General features: G+C 47.3%; 1 protein-coding gene across 1 annotated transcript in view; it reads left to right on the forward strand.

Annotated features, from left to right (window-relative positions):
- The window catches only part of AP4E1 (adaptor related protein complex 4 subunit epsilon 1), a 163672-nt gene that overhangs the window by 136347 nt on the left and 2707 nt on the right, over positions 1-24618 (forward strand). Inside the window, exons 18-20 of the mRNA XM_075342741.1 lie at positions 6755-7204; positions 7362-7552; positions 10097-10254. Of these exons, the coding sequence (XP_075198856.1) occupies positions 6755-7204; positions 7362-7552; positions 10097-10254 (799 nt within the window). The remainder of the gene's footprint in view (positions 1-6754; positions 7205-7361; positions 7553-10096; positions 10255-24618) is intronic.

Consider the following 24618-nt stretch of genomic DNA (forward strand, 5'->3'; position numbering starts at 1 on the left):
TGAGGGAGGCTGGGAGGATGAGGCTGGGAAGAAGGAGGCTGGGAGGAGAGAGGCTGATCCTGGGGAAGGCTGGGAAGAGGAGGCTGATGCTGAGGGAGGCTGGAAGGAGAGAGGCTGATGCTGGGGGAGGCTGGAAGGAGAGAGGCTGAGGCTGGGAGGAGAGAGGCTCATGCTGGGGAAGGCTGATGCTGAGGGAGGCTGGGAGGGGAAAGCTGATGCTGGGGAAGGCTGGGAGGACGGAGGCTGGGAGGAGAGACGCTGATCCTGGGGAAGGCTGGGAGAGGGAGGCTGATGCTGGAGGAGGCTAGAAGGAGAGAGGCTGATGCTGGCGGAGGCTGATGCTGGGGGAGGCTGGAAGGAGAGAGGCTGATGCTGGTGGAGGCTGATGCTTAGGGAGGCTGGGAGAGGGAGGCTGATGCTGAGGGAGGCTGGGAGGAGGGAGGCTGGGAGAGGTAGGCTGAGAGAAGAGAGGCTGATGCGCACACACACACACACACACACACACACACACACACACACACACACACACACACACACACACACACACACTGGGAACCACAAACAACTGCCCTACACAGACACCCACACACACAGACAACGCTGCACACACACAACACCCAACACACAAACACCGCGGCACACACAAATATACGCACATACCGCACAACACACACATTGCACAAAACATACCTCCCCCCAAAACACACCACACACACACAAACCGCGCAACACACACACAATGCTACAGACACACAGCGCTCCACAAACAACGCAACACACGCAACACACATACAACACCGCTCTCACCCCCCGTCACACCCAGACAACACCCAGAACATGTACAGCGCCTACACAAACACTTGGTAACTACACACAACAACATCTCTCTCTCTCTCTATATATATATATATATATATATATATATATATATATATATATATATATATATATATATATATATATATATATATATATATATATATATATATATATATATATATATATACTAGAAGGTGGCCCGATTCTACGCATCGGGTATTCTAGAATTTACGTATTGTGTAGTTCATGTATGATTTTTGTTATATATATGTGCAGTATGTGCGTATATTTGTGTGTGCAGCGTTGTCTGTGTGTGGGTGTCTGTGTAGGGCAGTTGTTTGTGGTTTCCAGTGTGTGTGTGTGTTGTGCAGTGCGCGCGCGCGCTGTGTGTGTGTGTGTTGGGGGGAGGTGTGCACTCTCCATCGTGCTCCATCCCGTATGCTGCGCACCCCTCATCGTGCTACATCTCCCATCCTGCGCACTCCCAAACGTGCTCCATCCGCCATGCTGCGCACTCCCAAACGTGCTCCATCCGCCATGCTGCGCACTCCCTATCGTGCTCCATTCCCCATGCTGCGCACTCCCCATCGTGCTCCATCCGCCACGCTGCGCACTCCCCATCGTGCTCCATCTCCCATGCTGCGCACTCCTAAACGTGCTCCATCCGCCATGCTGCGCACTCCCAAATGTGCTCCATCCACCATGCTGCGCACTCCCAAACGTTGCTCCATCCGCCATACTCCACACTCCCTATCGTGCTCCATGCCCGATGCAGCGCACTCCCCATCGTGCTCTATCCCCTATGCTGCGCACCCCCCATCGTGCTCCATCATCCATGCTGCGCACTCCCAAACGTGCTCCATCCGCCATGCCGCGCACTCCCAAACGTGCTCCATCCGCCATGCTGCGCACTCCTAAACGTGCTCCATCCGCCATGCTGGGCACTCTCCATCGTGCTCCATCCCCCATGCAGTGCACTCCCTATCGTGCTCCATCCCCTATGCTGCGCACCTCCCATCGTGCTCCATCTCCCATGCTGCGCACTCTCAAACGTGCTCCATCCGCCATGCTGCGCACTCTCAAACGTGGTCCATCCGCTATGCTGCGCACTCCCAAACATGCTCCATCCGCCATACTCCGCACTCGCCATCGTGCTGCATCCGCCATGCTGCGCACTCCCAAACGTGCTCCATCCGCCATGCTGCGCACTCCCAAACGTGCTCCATCCGCTATGCTGCGCACTCCCAAACGTACTCCATCCGCCATGCTGCGCACTTCCCAAACGTGCTCCATCCGCCATGCTGCGCATTACCAAACGTGCTCCATCCGCCATGCTGCGCCAGTATCAGCCTCTCTACCCGCATCATCAGCCTCTCTGCCCGCAGCATCAGCCTCTCTCCTCCCAGCATCAGCGTCTCTGTCCCTAGCATCAGGCTCTCTCCTTCCAGCCTCCCTCAGCATCAGCCTCCCTTTCCCAGCCTTCCCAAGGATCAGCCTCTCTCCTCCCAGCCTCCTTCCTCCCAGCCTCCGCCTCCCAGCCTCCCTCAGCATCAGCCTTCCTCTCCCAGTCTCCCCCAGCATCAGCTTCCCCAAGCATCAGCCTCTACCAGCATCAGCCTCTGTTCTTCCAGCCTCCTCCAGCATCAGCTTCCCTAAGCATCAGCCTCCCTCGTCCCAGCCTCCCTCAGCATCAGCCTCTCTCCTTCCAGCCTCCCTCAGCATCAGCCTCCTCTCCCCAGCCTTCCCTAGGATCAGCCTCTCTCCTCCCAGCCTCCTTCTTCCCAGCCTTCCCATCCCAGCCTCCTTCAGCATCAGCATTTCCCTCTTCCCCATGATCAGCCTCTCTGCTCCCAGCCTCCTCCAGCACGCCCTGCTCCTCTGCCGACACTCACACACCCGATCGCATGCACTCACACACACACCCGATCGCATCCACTCACACACACACCCGATCGCATCCACTCACACACACACCCGATCGCATCCACTCACACACACACCCGATCGCATCCACTCACACACACACCCGATCGCATCCACTCACACACACACCCGATCGCATCCACTCACACACACACCCGATCGCATCCACTCACACACACCCGATCGCATCCACTCACACACACACCCGATCGCATCCACTCACACACACACCCGATCGCATCCACTCACACACACCCGATCGCATCCACTCACACACACCCGATCGCATCCACTCACACACACCCGATCGCATCCACTCACACACACCCGATCGCATCCACTCACACACACAGACACTGACGATATCGCACTTACGCGCTCATACTCACAACATCAGGAGATATCACATGCCTCTGGCCATGTGATCCTCCGTCAGGTCCTGGAAGATCACAACAGCACATTTTCGCCGCCGAGAAGCAAGCGATATCCCAGGATGTCGTGAGTATGTGGATGCGATGTGAGGTGTGTGTGAGGTGTGTATGAGAGTGAGTGTGAGTGTGATCTGATGTGTGTGTATGTTTGTGTGTGTGCGTGTGGACCTTCCGGCGCAGCAGGACCTTGATGGGCTTGTAACCATGCGAGCATGGTTACCAACGTATCCACACCACTCCCACCACTGCCGTGGGAGCGGGGGCCGGGGGAGGGGGAGGGAGTACAGTACTCACCTCCGTGACAGCGCTTGTAACCATGCGAGTATCCACACCACCCCTTTGGGAGCGGGGGCCGGGGGGGGGGGGGGGGTTGGGGGGGGGATAGGGAGTACCGTACTCACCTCCGTGACAGCCGTGTCAGTTAGAGAAATGCGCGGGGGGAGGGAGGGGGTGGGGCCAGAGCTAACGTGCATTGCGTGAGGGGGGCGGGGCGTGGCGTGGCTGAATTGCCAATGCCTGCAGGGTGCCGGGGCGAGAGGCCAATCTGTGGGGGGGGGCGGAGCCTGGGCGAGCGGCTGGCCAATCCGTGTGGGGGCGCAGCCTGGGCGAGCGGCCAATCCGTGTGGGGGGGCGGGGCCATGGCGAGCCCAGCGGCCAATCAGCTTTGTGTCACCGTAAGGACACAATTTTGGAGCATGACAGACAGACAGACAGATAGACAGACAGACAGACAGACAGAATAAGGCAATTATATATATAGATAACAAAAATCATACATGAACTACACAATACGTAAATTCTAGAATACCCGATGCGTAGAATCGGGCCACCTTCTAGTTCTGTAATATTTGTCTTCGGATAAGCCATCAATGAATATTCTCTAGGATCCACTTTGTACTTAGACTTTCTGCATAGGTGTCATGGAAATTACATGTAGGAGGGGGATGGGGAGGACTGTCATCTGGTGGTGTTCACTCCAGTTGGCACAGTAAGGCCATGTATATATGCTATGTTTTTGCAGTGTTGTTGGTTTTTTTTTTTGTTTTGGTTTTATTTTTTTTTTTATACAAATAAAAGCTGCTTTTTACACTACCTGCAACAGCTATGAGGTTTCACAAATCTCACGCACACGATTGCATATTTTTTTTCCTGTCTGAACTGGAAAACTAGTTTGTCAATTCTTTCACCGTTTATACCAGAAGTTTCAAACTCGTGGGCCACATGTGGACCCTCAGGCTACTTCTTGCAGCCCGCAGGCATGTACCACCCTTGACGATTGCAACCGGTGCAGGGGCCGCAGCAGTCACTGCTTATTTCAGATGAATGTTTTACCGACACTGCGCAGAGTCAAGCTCTCCCTGAACTATTCCAATGCCTGCGCTAGCCAATCAGAGGCAGGCAGCTGATGCGAATGACGTCACCTGCTTGCATCTGATTTGGCCAGTGGCCGCCATTTGAATAGTACAGAGAGAGCTTGACTGCACAACAGCAGCAAAATGTTCATTAGAATTTTAGATGAAGCGCCCCCAGCGTCCGCAATCGTCAATCGCAATCGTGTCTGCGGGCTGCAAGAAGCAGTGAAGAGGACGCCGAGGGAATGGAGGACAGGTGATAAGAATGTTTTGGGGTGTGTGTGTGTGTGTGTGTGTGTGTGTGTGTGGAATGGCACAATAGGGACCAGGATGAGGTGTGTGTGTGTGTGTGTGTGTGTGTGTGTGTGTGTGTTTGTGTGGAATGGCACAATAGGGACCAGGATGAGACTGTGTGTGTGTGGAATGGCACAATAGGGGACCAGGATGGGACATTGCTACAAGAGGATCAGTAAAGGGGACATTACTACAAGAAGACCTGCATGGGCGCATTACTACAGGATGGTGACAAAGGTCGCACACATTAGTGAAAGGGGACAAGGTTGGGCACATTATTACAGGATGGGGACAAGGATGGGGCACATTACTACAGGATGGGGCACATTTGTTAAAGGGGAAAGGATGGAAACATTACTACAGGATTGGTACATTACTACAGGATGGGAACAAGGAGGGCGCACATTACTACAGCATGGGGACAAGAATGAGTACATTACTTCAACAATGGGAACAAGATTAGGGACATTACTAAAAGATGCTGGCCAAAATTACTATAGCTAATTGTAAAACTATATTACTTACAAGAAAAGAATTAAGTGGAAGAAAGAAAAAAAAAAAAGCATAGCATTTTTTTACCATAGTGTGTGTGTGTGTGTGTGTGTGTGTGTGTGTGTGTTTGTTAATAATATTTAAACCAAAAAAGTGCACGTTTCTTATATTAAACAAGCAAAAAATGTTCAATAGTAGTGATCTAAAGGTGTAGACAAAAAAATATGGTACCAATAAAAATGTTACATTGTCCTGTAATCAATGCAGCCCCACAAATTATTTTTTTTTTTGTGCGGCCCATACACCCAGCCGAGTTTGAGACCCCTGATTTATACAATGTTTTTTCACTGTAGAAAGGAAGAGCGCAAACAGCACAACCATGGGTTTTTTCTGCTTTCTTGGTTTATTAAATGAACTGTATTAACATGTATTATAGACAAATGAGACGTATAATCTGCACCAAGAACGCAGTCATACCTGCTTTTTGTAAGCAGTTTCTTTACTGCCAAGCAAGCAGGTTTTGCCTGATAAAAGTGCAGCAAAAAAGCAACATGTGAACATAGCCTTAGAAATTCTATTACAAAATCCTCCAAATATGTTCAATTACAATCCACACCTTTATTTGTAGTCCAGAGAGCTGAGCTGCCCCTTCTTCCTACTGATTAATGGAATCACATAGGTTATCCACTACATTGATATCCCATTCTCATTCTCCATGTTTGCACCCATTAAAATAATAAAAAGCTTATACTCATCTCCTGTGCCTGCGCCATTCAAGAGGTATCAACCCTTGCATTCTTGGGGCTCACGTGAGGTTGTGTCGGGACTCGAGCCCCATGCCCAATCACCTCCAGCATAACTGTACCCATCTTCAGACAAATGATCATTGTGGTGGCCGGTTGTGATTATTTACAGAGTTGTGCTTCTTCGCTGGCACAGGAACAGAGTAGCTCCACCGTCCCGTATACCTCCACCACACCTGCACAGACACCAGCAGTTGGGTCTTCAGATATGGATCCAAATCAGGTTTATTTTTACCTCGCAATATAATGCAGCATTTTGGCTTGATATAAATCTGATGTGGGTCGATGTCTGAAGGCCCCAGGGCTGTTGTCCTTCTCTGTGGGTGTCAGATTTATAGTTGTTTCACTCTTGTGGTAACATATGAACAAGGTATTCCTGTTGTGCTTTTTGTTTCACGTGTTTTTCCACCACCGCTCTTAACCACAGTGACCCAGACATCCATTTCATAAAAATCAATGTACTCGAGGCGGCACCATAACATGCATGTAACAGCATGGATCATTCCCTGTTCTCATTTTTTTGTGGAATAACAGTTGCTAGCATAAGCAGTGGCTTTGTGAGAGACAAATAGACCATTTTAATAGGTTGAAGAATAAAGGGTTGATGTGTATAATTCATGTGACCTTATTGTATTCACAGATGGGTAAACCAGATCAGACCACACAAAAGTTTAAAAGAAAATCTAAATTTGGCAAGAAAGAGAATGTACAGCTTTTGTCCACCACTGTGGATCAGAATCACCCAGTGCTGACATTACCAAGTGACGTCTCATCAGCGGCTTCTAGGTTGTTACCTTCACAAGGAGTTGAGGAGAAGTCAATACATGGGAAATGTTCTTCTTTGTTTGCAAACTCTGACCTGGAAACGTTTCCACCCAGTACAGTCATCAGTGTACCATCATTACCTCCTGAGCTTGCCCAGCATTCACACTCTGCAGTCACGGAGTTGGCACATTGTGGGACTCTGACTGTGTACTCTAGTAAAGTGTGGAAGGATGACTGCTTGGTCCTTGTGTTGTTAATTGTTAATCCTACAAGTTCTGCAATTAGGAATATAAACCTACAAGTGAAAAGCTCCGAAATTCTTACAGTAAGTTCTCCTCAACTACCGACGGTTTCTTCCAGCACTGAGACATATCCGTGCAAATGCGTAACATATAGAGGGTTGGGAATCAGCAGATGATTATATAGAAAGTACCATGAACCCAAAGATCCCAACATGTTGCTATCATTTGTTTATATTTTAGGTTTCTGGGAGTCTTTGTTGCCAGCTTTCTCATCTGGAGGCAAATGGAGTGCATCAATGCTGGGATATAGTACACTCAATACACCCGTACAAGAAAGAGTTAATTTGTGGCTGTGTCACGTACCTGACAGAGTCGGAGGCGCCCTCTCGGCTTGAATTTTCATTAGATATTGTACTTTCTGATTTTATCAGGTAAAAAAAATGTATGATCTCGGCTGATTTTTGTGCTTAGTATCTTCTTTTTTTTTTTTATGTAAATCAAATTTTATTCATTTGAAAAAGGCATCTCCAAATGATGAAATATTTTTGGACATCTATGAACAATTAACAAGGAGATAAACAGTACTCCCATGATATGAAAAATTTCAACAGCTGTCTCTATTACTCGCACTGACTATCCATATGCAAATATTAGACAACCTCCACATAATCAGTTCTGTACTAAATTTGCAGAGCTTTATACAAAAAAACACATATTAGACAAATGGAAAAAGCAAAAAAAAAGGAAAGAGGAAGAAAAGAAAAACTGAAGTGAAAGTGTAGATACAGAGGTAAAGGGAAAGCAGTAAAGTCTCGTCCGGATGACCACCCCAATCAAAGACAACACAAGATCTTCTCAAAAAGAGTTCTACTGATGAGGAGAGTCAAGCTATCCGACCTCAGAGTTCATCCATTCAGCCACCATGTGGAACATGCCCGGAACATAATTCAGGGTGACCGCAACTCAAATACCTTGTCAGATCTACCAGAGGTCTGGCCTATCAAATCTTCCTTCCTGAATATGTTGCTAGTTTCCAACACCAGTTCAGCACGTGACGGAGACTTCTCCTGTCTCCAGTACTTTGGAATCAGCCTTCTAGCCGCGGACAATATATGTCTAAGTAAGGCCTTCCTGTACCTGGAGACTATGAACTCCCCTAGGGATAGCATTGCCAGCTCCGGTGTCGGCGCAACAGGAAACACAGTTTGTTGGCTAGATTAATGGCTCCATTACAAAAACGTTTTATTGGCGGACATGACCACCACACATGCAGATATGTTCCCTTCTCCTTTTAGGCCTCTCCAGCATATGTCCAAGGCCAGAGGAAACAGGGTGCCGATGGCCACGGGGCACCTGTACCATTCCAGACAGAGCCTTGTAATTCCTTTCCTGTAACACCGTACATGGGGAGGACTTACGAGTAAACCGATATATTTTGGCACACTCCACCGCAAAGAAGCTTGTGTTTTAGTATCTTTTATTATTATAATAATTTTTTTTGTAAAGCTATGTCATGAATACTGGGGTGCCAGAGTAAAGGGTTAATTACGAAAAATTCCTGGATGTCTTTGAGAAGCTTATTCAAAAAGATGTTCCGATATGTTTTAGATACATGTAAGACCACCACACTGGTGAAGTCTGCCCACCTGATTACCAAAATGACATGACTCTCTAGAGTTTAAAGCTTACCAATCACCAGGATTTTCCTATATAACCTAAAGCCAGTGCTATACTGGCACTATCATGCTGATTCTATACATACCTTTAGGACCGTTTCACACATCTGGCATTTCGCCGGATCCGGCACGCATGCAGTACAGTAGATTCATTTACAGTGGAAGCATGATACCATGCGGTTGTGGGCTTCATGCACAACTGCATTTGTCCACATGGTGTCGCACTTCCACTGTAAATGAATCTACTGTACTGCATTTGTGCCGGATGCGGCATCCGGCGAAATGCTGGATGTGTGAAATGGGCCTTAGTTGTCAGCTAGGAAGTATAGTTTTTGAACCACAAGCAAGTAAAGTTTGGAAAATGAGCAGTGTTTTGAATGACAGTAGCTGCCGATCAGCTGATAGCTGGGGTGGATATTCCTGCCCCTGCCTGTCCATCCTCCACCGTTATTTATGCTAATTCTATTATAGAATCATTTTACTATCTTACTAGAAGGACCTGTGCTGATGTCATACCCATGTGACCAGAAGGGGTGGAGCCTCAACCGACAGCTGATACCAGGAAGCAACATTATTTTTCTTTTGGCAGAGGCCCTGCCCCTTGTGGTTACATAGGTATGACATCAGCACAGGTCCTTCTAGTTAGGTAGATACTAAAATGATTCTATAATAAAATCTGGCTTTAGTTTATATAGGAAAATCCTGGTGATTGGTGCACTTTAAGCAATTGCAGTCGGCTTAAAGCAATGTCATATGTCAGTAGCCGAGATCACCAAGCTGTGCAAGAGGGATTTATCTGATGTAAGGAGATTGCAAACTCTGTGGTCGTCACATATGTATCTCTGATGTACCATTGTTTAATGCACTATCTTGTTACCCCATCTAATAGACTTTTTGTGTACACAAATCAGATTTCTAGTCATCTTTTGATGAGAAAACTGCCGGTGCCATGTGTGCATAAAGTGCTCTTAAAATAGGAAATGGCATATAAATGCCTTTAGATTCCCACTCCTCCAATGGTGCACCTTGGCTAATGACATAAACTGCGCTTGGCAGCTGCTGCCATTCCAAAGCGCAAGAGGCGGAGAGGAGACCAATGGGGGCATGGCCATTAGGAATCAGACGGTGAATATATGCCATTTTTTTATTTTTACTAAGCTGGAGCCATAGGTAACATTAAAAGATTTTTTTTTATTTATTTTTGGAGAAAGAAAGGAGCATTGTGTAATCTGTCTGTAAACCGCTGATATATGCAGTGTACATGTGGATGTAATTATGATTACATTTTCTTTTCCTTAGACCTCTTCAGATTTCCACAGAAGAGTTTGGTAAAAGTTGGCTAGAATTATCCAATGATGTTAGAGAGAAAATCCAGATCTCCAATCCACAGCAGTCCCTTTCTGAAATATTGCTGCATGTTCGGCAAGCACTAAACTTTCATGTTGTGGAGGTTATAGGTAAGTGATGAGGAGCAGCCTGTAACTTTTCATTTCATCCAGCGCTGCTATTTCTGCTTAATATTTGCTTCTTGTAGACATTAGATCTGACCCTTAGTAGATGAAAGTTTTAGATGCTTTCTACACCGCAGATGAAATTGAGGGTTTGAGGAAAGACATCCATTGCTAAGGCTGGGTTCACATAGCATTTTCTCCTATGGTAAGCAGCTCCATTGGCACATTCGAACCCCACTTACCTTCTCTAAAATGGTTTTCAGGCTTATCCACTGGCAGGGCTATTGACTTTAACGATGGCGATGGAGTTCGTGTGCTCTGTCATGCATCATTTTCATCCACGTACATTTCTTTGGAGGCAGCAAGCTAGAAGTGGACTGTGTGTCGGTGCCCACCTCAGCTAGGTGTATACGACTAAAAGTTATGTACGATAGAGCACATGGACTCTTTCGCCATCATTATAGTCAATGGCTCTCTCTGGATCCCGTTTTGTAGGGGGTTCAGACGTAAGCCACAATTGGAGCCATCGACTGTATGGGAAAACACTATGTAAACCCAGCCTTAAATACAAAGAGAGTGGGGGAAACCACCCAGTCCCCTTCATAATTAAAGGGAACCTATCACCAGGATTTTCCCATATAAACTGCGGCCACCACCAGTGAATCATTATGTACAGCATTCTAGAATACTGTGTATAAGAGCCCAGGCCGTGCTGTAGAACGTAAAAAAACACCTTTAATTCACTTACCTGGGGCCGGTTGGGACTGATGGGCGTCGCTGCTCTCAGGTCCGGCGCATTCGCTCTTCCATCCATCGCCGTTCTCCTTCCTTGCCCTGTGTGCGTGACGTGTGTTATACGTCATCCACACAGAGGTCTCCATTGTACTCCTGCGCACTTTGATCATCTTTCCTGAGGGCAGAGCAAAGTATTGTAGAGTGCATGCGTGGACGGTCTTTGACCTTTCCTGGCACCTTCACATTACAATAGTTTTCTCTGCCATCACTATGGCAAATCATAGTGCGCCAGCGTAGGAGAGCCATCGAAGCCTCTGTGTGGATGACGTAGGACGTGTATTCCACACGGAGCTGGGAAGGAGGATGACGGTAGAAGGAAGAGAGGAGACGTTAGACCCAAGACCAACAACACCCATCAGACCAGACCGCCCCGTAGGTGAGTATTATAAAGATGTTTTTTTACATTATACAGTGTGGTTTGGGCACTTATATACAGTATTCTGGAATGCTGAATAGAAAGGCTCAATGGTGGTGGCCGCAGCTCATAAGAGAAAATCTTGGCGACAGTTTCCATTCAAGAGACTTTCTGTATGGTTCCCTTACCTTTTCGAACGTGTCTGACCTGGCACCATAAAAAGAAATCACTCTTAGATTCAGTTACTGCTGAAATTTTGAAGAAGCACAAACAATGTTTGCCTTTTATATTGCATCATGACCTCTTTATTGTAAGAAGTTGTTTGTTTAAAAATCACAACATAGGTCTTAATAATCAAGTCCTAGACTAATGATCTGTGACATGTCCACCATAATTACAATCTTGGGTGTGGACGTCTGCAGAACATGACACTAAGGGTTAACGTGTCTTCAGGTTCCTACAGTTATGGTGGTGTACTTAGCAGTCCTGTGTTTGAGCATTTCTCCCTGGGAAGAGACTGTACTTAGTGCACTAGTCCTTCAGAAAAGTGCCGCAATATACTGTCAGTTGTTTTGCATTTCAGTATTGTTGCTATGGTAGCCATATGTGGTCCAGCTGTGAATAAAAGCATTGCGATTCTTCTCTTCTGTATATTTCACACATTTAAGACAATAGCAGTCCTTACTACCTTAAGAAGACCTATTAAGATATGAGATACCATTCTATTATTCTGATGAGAACTATCGCTCATTACTGACCCAAAAATGGACAAAAATGAGTGATGGTTATTTAGGAAGAGTGGATGTAATAATTGTGTTTGGGTATAGACTAGCGTGCAATGCAAAGAATAAGAAATATGCCAATGATATACATAGTATTAGATAAAATTGCAATATACAGCAGGTAAAATAAGTATTGATAAGTCACCAATTTTCTAAGTAAATGTATTTCTAAAGGTACTATTGACATGAATTTCTCACCAGTTGTCGATAACAATCCATCCAATCCACACAGGCAAATACATCAAGCCATAGATCTCCATACATTCAGTGGTGTGTAATAATAAGTGACACAGGGAAAAAGTATTGAACACATGAAGAGAGGGTCAAAAAGCCATTGAAAGTCATGAAACCAGCTGAAATCTATTAGTAATTGAAAAGCAACCCTGCCAATTAGTGAAAAATATCAGCTTGCTCAAATGATGGCCAATTAAAAGGTTTCTCATTACCAAGGTGCCATACAAGAAACCTTTCATAATGGGTAAAACTAGTGAGCTGTCTCAAAACCTTCACAACCTTTTTGTTGCAAAAATACTGATGGCAGTGCTAACACATGAATTTCTAAACTACTAAAGTGAGCACTGTTGGGGCCATTCTCCGTAAGTGGAAAGAACTTAATTTCACCATAAACTGTCCATAACCAGGTGCTCCCTGCAAGATTTCAGACAGAGAAGTGAAAAAAATTATCAGAACAGTTGTCCTAGAGCCAATGACCACCTGTGGAGAACTATACATAAAGACCTGGAATCAGCAGGTACAATTGTTTTAAAGAAAACAATAAGTAATGCACTTAACCTCCATGGCCTATATGCACCCTTATTACACCAGACTTTATTGCTGAACAATAAATATATTCAAGTGCATTTTTAATGTTTTCTCAACAACATTCGGACAAGGCTGTGAGAATATAGTCTGGTCAGATGAGACCAATATTGAACTCTTTGGATACCATAATACACACCATGTTTGTGTCTAGGGCTACAGAGCGGCGGTGGAAGAAAACGCACTCCCAGGAAGACTTCACCACATTCAAAAATGCAATTCATACATTTTGTTAAGTCCTCACCTCCGCTAAACACGATTACTTCAGAAACCTCATATCCTGTCTAACACACAACCCCAAACAGTTATTCAACACTTTCAACTCCCTCCCTCGCCCACCACTGCCCCCTCCAACCTCCCTCATTTCTGCAGAAGACTTTGCCACTTATTTCCAAGAAAAAATCGACCTAATAAGGCAAGTCTTCTCTGCTCAGCCACCACAACCCAATGACTGACCACTGCCCCTCTCCCATAAACATCCTCCCCACCATCACCGAAGGAGAGCTTGCACGTCTTCTCTCAAAAGCGCACCTCACCACCAGCGCACTTGACCCCATGCCATCCCACCTCCTCCCCAACCTCACCACCATCCTTATTCCAGCCATAACCCATCTCTTCAACCTATCTTTAACGACTGGTACCTTCCCCTCTGCCTTTAAACATGCAACAGTCACACCTATCCTAAAGAAACCTTCCCTCGATCCAACCTCCACTACCAGCTATCACCCCATATCACTAGTCCCACTTGCTTCAAAACTCCTGGAACAGCATGTCCATGCTGAACTTTCCTCCCACCTCTCCTCTAACTCTCTTTGACAACCTACAGTCCGGCTTCCGTCCACATCATTCTACCGAAACTGCCCTGACTAAAATTACAAATGACTTACTGCCAAAGCTAACAAGCACTTCTCTATACTCCTACTTCTAGACCTGTCCTCAGCCTTCGATACCGTTGACCACTCCCTCCTATTACAGACCCTCTCTTCCCTTGGTGTCAGATCTTAGCCCTCTCTTGAATCTCTTCATACCTTTCAAATCGCACTTTCAGTGTCTCCCACTCTCACACAACCTCGTCATCCCGCCATCTCTCTGTTGGCGCCCCTCAAGGCTCTGTCCTAGGACCCTTACTTTTTTCTATCTACACATTTGGCCTAGGACAACTCATAAAGTCCCATTGCTTCCAATACCACCTATATGCCGACGACACCCAGATCTACCTCTCTGGCCCAGATGCCACATCTCTGCTGTCCAAAATCCCGAAATGTCTATCTGCTATATCCTCCTTCTCCTCTCGCTTCCTAAAGCTGAATGTGGCCAAAACTGAACTAATCATCTTTCCTCCGTCTCGCCTACACTCTCCACCTGATCTATCTATTACAATAAATAACACCATGCTCTCGCCAGTACCCAAAGTTCGCTGCCTGGGAGTGACCTTTTGACTCTGCTTTATCCTTCATACCACACATCCAATCCCTCACCACCTCCTGCCGTCTTCAACTCAAAAATATTTCCAGAATCTGCCCTTTCCTCAATTCGCAATCTACTAAAATGCTAATGCATGCCCTCATAATCTCCCGCCTCGACTACTGTAACATCCTCCTCTGTGGCCTCCCTGCCAACACGCTCGCCCCTCTCCAGTCCATCCTTAACTCTGATGCCCGACTGATCCACCTCTCTCCTCAATACCACCCCGCTTCTCCCCTCTGCATGTCCCTCCACTGGCTCCCAATCTTCCACCGTATCCAATTCAAACTACTAACACTGACCTACAAAGCTGTGCATAATCTCTCTCCTCCGTATATCTCTGAACTAATCTCCCACTACACTCCAACACGTCACCTCCGGTCCTCCCAAGATCTCCTTCTCTCCTCCTCTCTCATTCGCTCCTCACGCAACCGACTCCAAGACTTCTCCCGAGCATCCCCAGTCTCCTGGAACTCGCTGCCTCAACACGTCAGACTATCTACTACACTTGCAAACTTCAAACGGAACCTGAAAACCCACCTGTTCAGAAATGCCTACAATCTACAATGAACTCACTACCGCCCGACCACCGTGCGGAGCTGCCGCCCGACCGCCGTGCGGAGCTGCCGCCCGACCACCGTGCGGAGCTGCCGCCCGACCGCCGTGCGGAGCTGCCGCCCGACCGCCGTGCGGAGCTGCCGCCCGACCGCCGTGCGGAGCTGCCGCCCGACCGCCGAGCGGAGCTGCCGCCCGACCGCCGAGCGGAGCTGCCGCCCGACCGCCGAGCGGAGCTGCCGCCCGACCGCCGAGCGGAGCTGCCACCCGACCACCGTGCGGAGCTGCCACCCGACCACCGTGCGGAGCTGCCGCCCAATCTACACCCCACCTACTGTCTCCTCCCCATAATCCTATAGAATATAAGCCCACAAGGGTAGGGCCTTCTTCCCTCTGTACTAGTCTGTCTACTGTAACTTGTATATGTATTTTGTATGTAACCCCCTTCTCATGTACAGCACCATGGAATCAATGGTGCTCTATAAATAAATAAATAAATAATAATGTTTGGAGGTAAAAAGGCATGCATATCACCAAAAAAAACAACCTACCAACAGTGAAGTTTGATAATGGGAACATCATGGTGTGGTGTTATTTTTCAGCAAACTGCACTTAATCGACAAATGTACCATAACATTCTTGATAAAAATCTGCTGCCATCTACCAGGATGATGATGAAACTAGGGTGGACATTTCAGCAAGACAGTGATCCCAAAGACAGCCAAAGAAACGCTCAATTGATTTCAGAGAAAGAAACTAAAGCTGTTAGAATGACTGAGCCAATCACCTGACGTTAGTCCAATAGAATATTTATAGCAGAAACTAAAGGTCATAGAAGGAGCCCACTGGACCTTCAGGATTTGAAGAGTGTGTGGAAGAATGGGCCAAAATCACACCTGAGCAATGCATGCGGCTAGTTACTCTATACAGGTATCTTGAAGCTGTCGTCACCAACAAACGCTTTTGTACGAAGTATTAAATTTAAATGTGTTCAATACTTTTATCCCTGTTTTCATTTCTCATTATTACGCATCACTAAATTTATAGACATCTATGGTTTGATATCCCCTCACCTATGACAGCACCACGTGACAGAGGGATCCGCCCAGTGAAGACAGGAAACCATTCTGAAATAAAAGGGGTGGTACCTCTAACCTTCGTCAGTTGGTTTCCTGTCCTTGATGGGGGACCCTTGTTCTGAAAAACGGCGGTATGGAAGAAGCAAATTCGCCTAATTACCCAGCCCCATCCGGTGTCTAGAAGAACAGTGTGAGTCCTGTAGCACCATTCTTTGGGGCTGGAAGCGCCATCCACCTGCCCTTGGGGGTCCTGGTGTCCGTGCGGGGGCGTACGGCAGGACCCGTTCTTGGGATCCTGGCCCGCCGCTCCTTCCTCCCCACCCTGCGCTCCCTGCTGCCTGAGACTTCTGAGTGCACGGCCGCGCAGCAGGCACGCTTGGATATGGAGGCGGGTCTGCGTGATGTCACCGGCAGAAGATCGCGGCGCCCATGCAGCGCTGCCGTGCATGCTGGCTAACGAGCGGGGATACTGGCGTTCCTGTCCATGCACCGTGGGGTGACTGGGAGGAGCCTCTCTTGGGACCGGAAGACGGAGGATTGCATATAACCAGGCACTTCTGGCAATGTTAAGGGACTTGTGCCTGCACTCTGCCATGGATACTGATGAGCAGCAGCACACTCCGGTACGTGGTCAGCAGAGCCGAAAAAATGATGATCGCTCCAGTGACACTGGCCGGACGGGCCGTGGTAGCCATGACAGCAGATCCTCTCACGGCTCTACAGCTCCTGTGAGACCTGTGGATGTTCCGAAGCAGCCTTCAAAACCGGTACCCTTGATTTCCTATGGTGGTGAGTGATCTTCGTGAATGTCACCTTACTCATAGGTCCCTTGTGGTTTTTTTCACCGCTTTTGTCTTGCCTCCTTAGGTCCCTAAAAAATCGACATCCAAAAAGAAGCATAAAGAGTGCCCCCTATGCAGGGAAGCCCTCTCGGATCAGTGGCAAAAGAAATTGTGTCAGGCATGTATCCGTCGCAGAATTGCGGAGGAATCTCCAGGAATCTCAGCAGACCTCCGTTCGGTTATCCGCTCGGAGGTACAAGATTCCATGAAGGCTTTCTTAAAGCGAAAAAAGTCAAAACCCATTGACTCGGACTCTTCCTCCACGTCTTCCTCCGGTACTGCTTCAGACTCAGACTCCTCGTCCTCAGATAGTGATATAGGAGGCAGGCCGTTCTTCTCCATTGATGACATAGGGACACTGGTCAAGTCGGTCAGGGCAACTATGGGGTTGACAGAGGAGAAATCCTCTAGATCCCTGGAGGATGTTATGTTTGGAGGATTGGAAGACCAGAAGAAGCGTACCTTTCCGGTCAACAACAAGATTGAAGCGCTTATTCAGAAGGAGTGGAAGCGGCCAGACAAAGCAGGTTCTCTTCCCTCCTCCTCAAAGCGAAAATATCCCTTTGATGAGGACAAGACGCTGCTGCAGTCGCAAAGTCGTCTCGACGGGGAGGCATCCCCTTGGAACACTCGGTAACATTAAAAGATCCACTGGACAATAAAGCGGATGTCTTTCTTGAGCACTTATAAGAAACATCAGCGGGGATCTTGAAGCCAGCTATAGCAAATACCTGCACAGCCCGTTCCTTAATGGTCTGGCTCCAACAGGTTGCGGATCAGTTGCGGGATAACACCTCCCTTGAAAAGAGCCTATCTAGATTTCAACTTTTTGCAAGAAGCAGCGGCTTTTCTGGCAGATTCCTCAGCGGATGTTATCAGACTAGGGGCTCGCTCAGCTGGACTGTTCAATCAAGCCAAACGTGCATTGTGGTTGAAGGGCTGTCCAGGAGATCTGCAATCCAAACACAAATTGTGTACGGTGCCCTGTGACTGTCACCTATTTTTTGGAAAACAGCTAGAGGACGCATTGGACAAAGCATCAGATAGCAAAAAGTCCTTCCCGAGGTTCCACTCTGGATCGTCTCGTTCCTTTCGGAGGTAGAGGTTCTCCAAGGGCAAACCCCCGGATACACGGCTGTGGGAGCGCAGACCCAAACGGGACTCAGGCTTCATGTTTGGGGGTGCCACAGCCTCCTCGAAGAAATCTTACCAGTGACGCCAGGCTGCCGGTCGGAGGACGCCTTTCTCACTTTCTGGAGCAGTGAGAAAGCATTTCCTCCAACGCCTAAATTTGACCCATTATCAGAGACTGTCTCCAGTTACAATTTCTCCTTCAGCCACCACAGCATTTCGTCATCACTCCTCTTCGGAGGTCACAGAAAAAACAACAAGCTCTGCAATCGGAGGTCCTGCTGTTGATAGGAAAGAGAGTCCTGTGCGAGGTACTCACTGCAGAAAAAGGAAGGGGGTTCTATTCCCCTCTTTCTTGTAGGAAAACCGGATGGTTCCTTCCGAACGATAATAAACCTCAGACGTCTCAATCAGTTTTTACAGTATTTCCCGTTCAAGATGGAGTCTGTTCAATTAGCAATAAAGCTGCTGTTTCACAACTGTTTTATGGCGCTAATAGACTTAAAAGATGCCTGTTACCATGTCCCTATACATCCACATTTTCAACAGTTTCTGCGAGTGGCTATTTCCATCAACAACAAAATCTGTCATTTTCAGTTCCGAGCCCTCCCCTTCGGGCTGTCTGTCGCCCCCAGGATTTTTACGAAAATAGTGGCAGTGATGTAGGCTCATTTACGAATTAAAAATGTTCTGCTGGTTCCTTACCTGGACGACTTCCTGGTGATTGGGAACTCCAAACAGCAATGTACAGCACATCTCCAGTACTTTCAAATTACTCTGCAAAGCCTAGGTTGAATGGTGAATTACGACAAGTCCCGGTTGGACCCAGTTACGATTCAATCGTTCCTCGGTCTCACTCTCAACCCAGAGTGTCAGCGGTGCCTTTTACCAGCAGAAAAGATTGAGCGGGTTTCAGACTTGGCCCTGCGGGCGATCCACCATCCCAGGATGTCTCTGAGGAAAGCTATGTCCTTGTTTTGTAATCTGATATCTTGCTTCCCGGCAGTTCCGTGGAGTCACGTTCACTCCAGGGCTCTCCAATGGCAGGTTCTGTATGCCCAGCATACATTCAACAATTATTTCTAAGGGTTCATCACCCTATCCTTGGCGGTCAGAAGTTCCCTCCTCTGGTGGACGTCCGTGGACAACTTGTCTGTAGGTGTTCCCTGGCTCCCTCGGGACCGGAGGGTGGTCACTACCGATGCCAGCCAGTCCGGCTGGGGAGCTCACCTTCACGAGCACATTTCTCAGGGATGATGGTCACCACAGGATGCGGCAGAACCCTCGAATCTCCGAGACCTGTGGGCAGTGGAGCGATCACTAAAGGCCTTTCTTCCTCACCTCCGAGGGCGGAATGTTCTTGTCATGTCGGACAACCAGTCCACAGTCTCATATGTCAACCACCAGGGAGGGCACGAGATCCCCATCCCTCATACAGGTGTCTTACAGAATGTTTCTCTGGGCGGAACAACATCTTCTCTCCCTCTCAGCTCTCCACATCAAGGTCATCTCAATGTCACGGCAGATTACCTTAGTCGCCATCAACTGCGGCAATGAGAATTGTCCTTGAACCCTCGGAGCTTTCGACAGATAGTGACTCTATGGGGCATGCCACAGACAGACCTCTGTGCCACCAAACTGAACAAGCAGGTAGTGCAGCTCTGTTCGCTAAACCCATCGGACCAGCCCTTCGCCATAGACGCATTACATGGTCCGTGGACCTTCAAACTGGCTTATGCGTTTCCTCCAATTATCATGCTGCCGACCGCTCTGCAAAAAATCAGGGAGGACCAGGCGAGGGTACTTATCATCGCCCCCTTCTGGCCCAAAAGACCGTGGTTCTCTCTCCTGAGGGCAATGTCTGTCACGGATCCCTGGGTTCTGCCGGAGGTTCCGGACCTGTTAGTACAGGGACCAGTATTCCACGCACAAGTGAAGGGGTTCCATTTAACAGCTTGGAATTTGAAAGGTAACTGTTGAGGAGCAAAGGGTTTTCTTCTGACCTAATTTCTACATTGTTGAAAAGTCATTAAACCAGTTACCACCAAAATCTACGGGAGAGTATGGCACAAATTCCTGACGTTCTCAAATAGTCCCCTGGGTTCGGAAGCCCCTATTGAGTGCATTTTGGAATTCCTACAAAAGGGCTTTGATCTAGGGCTAGCTGTGAACACTCTCAAGGTTCAGGTCTCTGCCTTAGGGGCCCTGTACATTTGTAACCTGGCGGCCAACAAGTGGATTAAACTGTTTATTACGGCTAGTGGTCGGGCTAAACCAGTGGTCATACCAAAAGTTCCTGCCTGGGACCTAAACTTAGTCTTGGATGCCCTCACGGGCCCCCCTTTTGAGCCCCTGACAGAACTCTCCCTGAAGTTGCTTACTCTTAAAACAATTTTGCTAGTCGCATTAACCTCGGCACGGAGGATCAGTGATTTACAGACCTTATCAGTTGTGCAGCTTTACACTCAGGTCCTTGAGGATAGTCATCTTATGGCCAGACCCTGCATATCTCCCAAAAGTCGCATCTCATTTTCATAGAACACAAGAGATAGTCCTGCCCTCCTTCTGCAGCCATCCCACTAGTGAAGGGGAACGTAGATTTCACACCCTGGATGTGCAAAGGGCCCTCCTTCAATATATTTCGGAGACAAGGGCAGTGAGGAAAACAAAATAATTATTCATCTCCTTTCATGGTAGTACCAAGGGTCTGGGGGTGTCAAAAGGTACTATTGCTTGGTGGATTAGGGAGGCCATTACTTTTAGCCTACTCCTCTAGTGGGGTGCCCATTCCCGAGCACATTCGGGCCCATTCCACCAGAGCGGTGTCTACCTCCTGGGCCAACGTGCGCAGGTATCTATTGACCAAATTTGTAGGGCCGCTACCTGGTCTTCACAGTCTACTTTTTTCCGGCACTATCGGTTGGAGCTATCCTCCTCGGCTGATCTTTCGTTTGGTAGACGAGTGCTTGAGGCAGTGGTCCCTCCCTAAAGTGCTTCTCTGGGAATCTCCCACGTGGTGCTGTCATGGGTGAGGGGAAAACACCACGGTTACTTACCGGTAGCCGGTTTTTCCAGAACCCATGACCGCACCCATATAATCTCATCCTTGGTGTGCACTTCTGGGTGTGCTTGTGTGTGTTAATGGTGATGGAGTAAGTTCTAACGATTGTTGGAGGTCCTCTCATTTCTCGGTAATCAACTGACGAAGGGGAGAGGTACCTCCCCTTTTATTTCATAATGGTTTCCTGTCCTCCCTGGGTGGATCCCTCTCTCACGTGGTGCTGTCATGGGTTCTGGAAAAACGGCTACTGGTAAGTAACCGTGGTGCTTTCCTTGTGTTGATTGGATGGGTTGCTACTGACATCTGGTGAAAATTGAAAGTGAATAGTACCTTTAGAAATAATATTACTTAGAAAATTGGTGATGTGTTCAATACTTATTTCACTCTATGCAATTCTTCCTCTTTAAGCTATACTAACACCCCCCCCCCCCTTCCCCCAGAACTTTAATGTTGCACCAAAAGATTGTCTGTCAATATTGGATTAGTTTGGGTGTTTTTCCTGGCTGACTTAGCAGCTGTGGTGCTCATGTGAAAAAATGAAATAAGATATACTCACCCTTTTACTTCAAGGCGTTCCCGTTGAAGGCACCCGTGGCTGCAATTTTGGCACGCCTGTGATTCTCAGTCACCATACATTTTTCCTAGATACTTCAACACTGTTTGATCACTTGTTCTATATACTGCAATACAAAGATCACAGGTTTAATTTCCCTAGGGGGAGAAAGAAGGAAAAAAAAAATCAAATGAAAATGTAAAAGAATTTAAATCACCCCTTTACTCCACGTTAGGCTATGTGCGCACTAGAAAGTGCTATTTTCTTAAGAAAAAAATGGACCCTCTGAAAGAATCCCGCACCCGCGGTAAAAACCGCACCCGCGTTTTTGTCGCGGATTTTACCGCGGATTTTCCGCAAGTTGGTCCCCACGGTTTTTACCGTTATCTATGGCAAAAAACGCAGGTACCTGCAGAAAAGAAGTGACATGCACATTTTCTCAAGAAATTTTCTCAAACTCTGCAAAAGGAATGTTCTTGAGAAAAAACGGTGTGCGCACAGCTATTTTTTTTTTCCCCATAGGTTTTGCTGGGAAATGTCTGCAGAAAGGTTGCAAACATTTCTCAAGAAATTTCTGCAGCAAAACCGCGGGGAAAACCGCAGGTAAAAACGCAGTGTGTGCACAAGGCCTTAAAATTAAATAAAACATAAAAATATTTTGGCATTGCTGCATCTCTAAAACCCCAATCAGGTAAAATTTTACATGTTTTAACCAATACAATTAAAGTGTCACTGTCATTTTAATTTTTATTTCATAAATCATTATGGAGATAATGGCAGATTTTACTGGTGAGATTCTTTGATGATGGGAGGAGCTAGAGGCAGGCGCTAGAGGCAAGCACTAGCAGCAGGCGCTAGAGGCAGGAGCTAGCAGCAGGAGCTAGAGGCAGGCAGCAGGAGCTAGAGGCAGGCGGCAGGCACTAGCGGCAGGAGCTTAGAGGCAGGCAGCAGTAGCTAGAAGCAGGCAGCAGGCACTAGCGGCAGGAGCTAGAGGCAGGCGCTAGCAGCAGCTAGAAGCAGGCGCTAGAGGCAGGCAGCAGGAGCTAAAGGCAGGAGCTAGAGGTAAAATACAGATTTTATCTCAGAATTGAGAGTTTTGATAATGACTGATCAATTCTGGCAGAGAAAGAAGCAAATTTGTCTGATAAGAAGTATCACAGAGTTGATTATTTTCATGTGCACCATTGATTTATGAAATAAAAATTTAAAAAGACGGTTACACTTTAATAGTGTACATCAAATGAACAAAACAAATGTAAACCCCAGAATTGTGGTATGTGTGCACGTGAAGTAATTGGTAAATCATTTTTGCATCTCTTGGCAGGAAAAACGCAGCAGAAGAAAATGTGAATTTTTGGTGCAGGTTTTTTTTTTTTTTTTTTCATTAGTTTGTGTGAAATCTGCAGCCAATACACTGACATAATTGCCTTGTTGCAGTTTTAAATCTACACCAAATCTGTGAGGAGAAAATAAGCAACGTGCATGAGATTTCACAAAGCTCATTCAGTTTGTTGGTACTGCAAAATTCTGCGTTTTTTTGTTGTTGTTTTTTTGTCTCCAGTGGCAAAAACGCAGCTTATGAACAAGCCATAATGCAGGATAGAACATGTCCTCCAGAGTGAGAAACACACTTTGTAACTTGTGTTCATAAACAGAGGACACCCCCACTGTGTTATTAACAGCAGGGCTGCAAACAATTGGGATCTTTATATAATGCTATTGGGTTTCATTGAAAGACAAATTTTGGTTAGGATTTAGCTGAGAGAAGCTCTGAAACACACATCCGTTACAATCTCTCTCTGACCACATGAGTGAGCTTACTGACTGGTTCAAGTCATTCTAGCCAGACGTGTGTATCAACAGGTTTGAGATCAGACCACAATGCTCAGACTGGCTATAGGTCTCCCTACCTGAGCGTGACCGTTGTATAGCTATCACGCTCAGGTTGGGAGACTTGTGGCCCACCTGACCATTGCAGTCTGATTTCTGCTCTGTTTATATGGTCTGTATACATTAGCACAAAGAGGCTGTGGAAGGCTATTGCTGCAACATTTTTAGGATGCTCAATTGTAAAAATTAGTTTTAACTCCAAATGCATGTATTTAATTAAAATAAATAATGTCCCCAAAGACAAAAACTTCTTTAATTTCGAGTTCTCTAACCCAATGGAAGCAGTTATTGAGGCTGTTTTACTAATTGAAAGAAAGGCTATCTCCATAATGCCTTTATTAAAGGTATAGCCCGGTAATCTGATAAGTCATGTATTTAGGCTGGGTTCACACATAGCGACAGCGACGTCGCTGTTACGTCACCATTTTCTGTGACGTAACAGCGACCTTGTAAGTTGCTGTTATGATCGCTGCTTAGCTGTCAAACACAGCGACGCAGCAGCGATCATAACGTCGCTACATGTGCAGGGAGCCGCACACACTGCTTAGCGCTGGCTCCCTGCTCTCCTAGCTACAGTGCACGTCGGGTTAATTACCCGATGTGTACTGCAGCTAAATGTGCAGAGAGCAGGGAGCCATGCACACTGCTTAGCGCTGGCTCCCTGCACTCCTAGCTACAGTACACATCGAGTTAATTACCCGATGTGTACTGCAGCTACTCGTGCAGAGAGCAGGGAGCCGGCACTGGCAGCGTGAGAGCGGCGGAGGCTGGTAACGAAAGTAAATATCGGGTAACCACCTTGGTTACCCGATGTTTACCCTGGTTACAGCTTACCGCAGCTGCCAGATGCCGGCCCCTGCTCGCTTCATTTCGTCGCTCTCTCGCTGTCACACACAGCGATCTGTGCGTCACAGCAGGAGAGCAACAATAAAAAAATGAACCAGGGCTGTGTGTAACGAGCAGCGATCTCGCAGCAGGGGCCAGATCGCTGCTCAATGTCACACACAGCGAGATCGCTAATGAGGTCACTGCTGCATCACAAAA

Source organism: Anomaloglossus baeobatrachus, chromosome 4 (assembly GCF_048569485.1).
Source record: "Anomaloglossus baeobatrachus isolate aAnoBae1 chromosome 4, aAnoBae1.hap1, whole genome shotgun sequence".
Taxonomy (NCBI): domain Eukaryota; kingdom Metazoa; phylum Chordata; class Amphibia; order Anura; family Aromobatidae; genus Anomaloglossus; species Anomaloglossus baeobatrachus.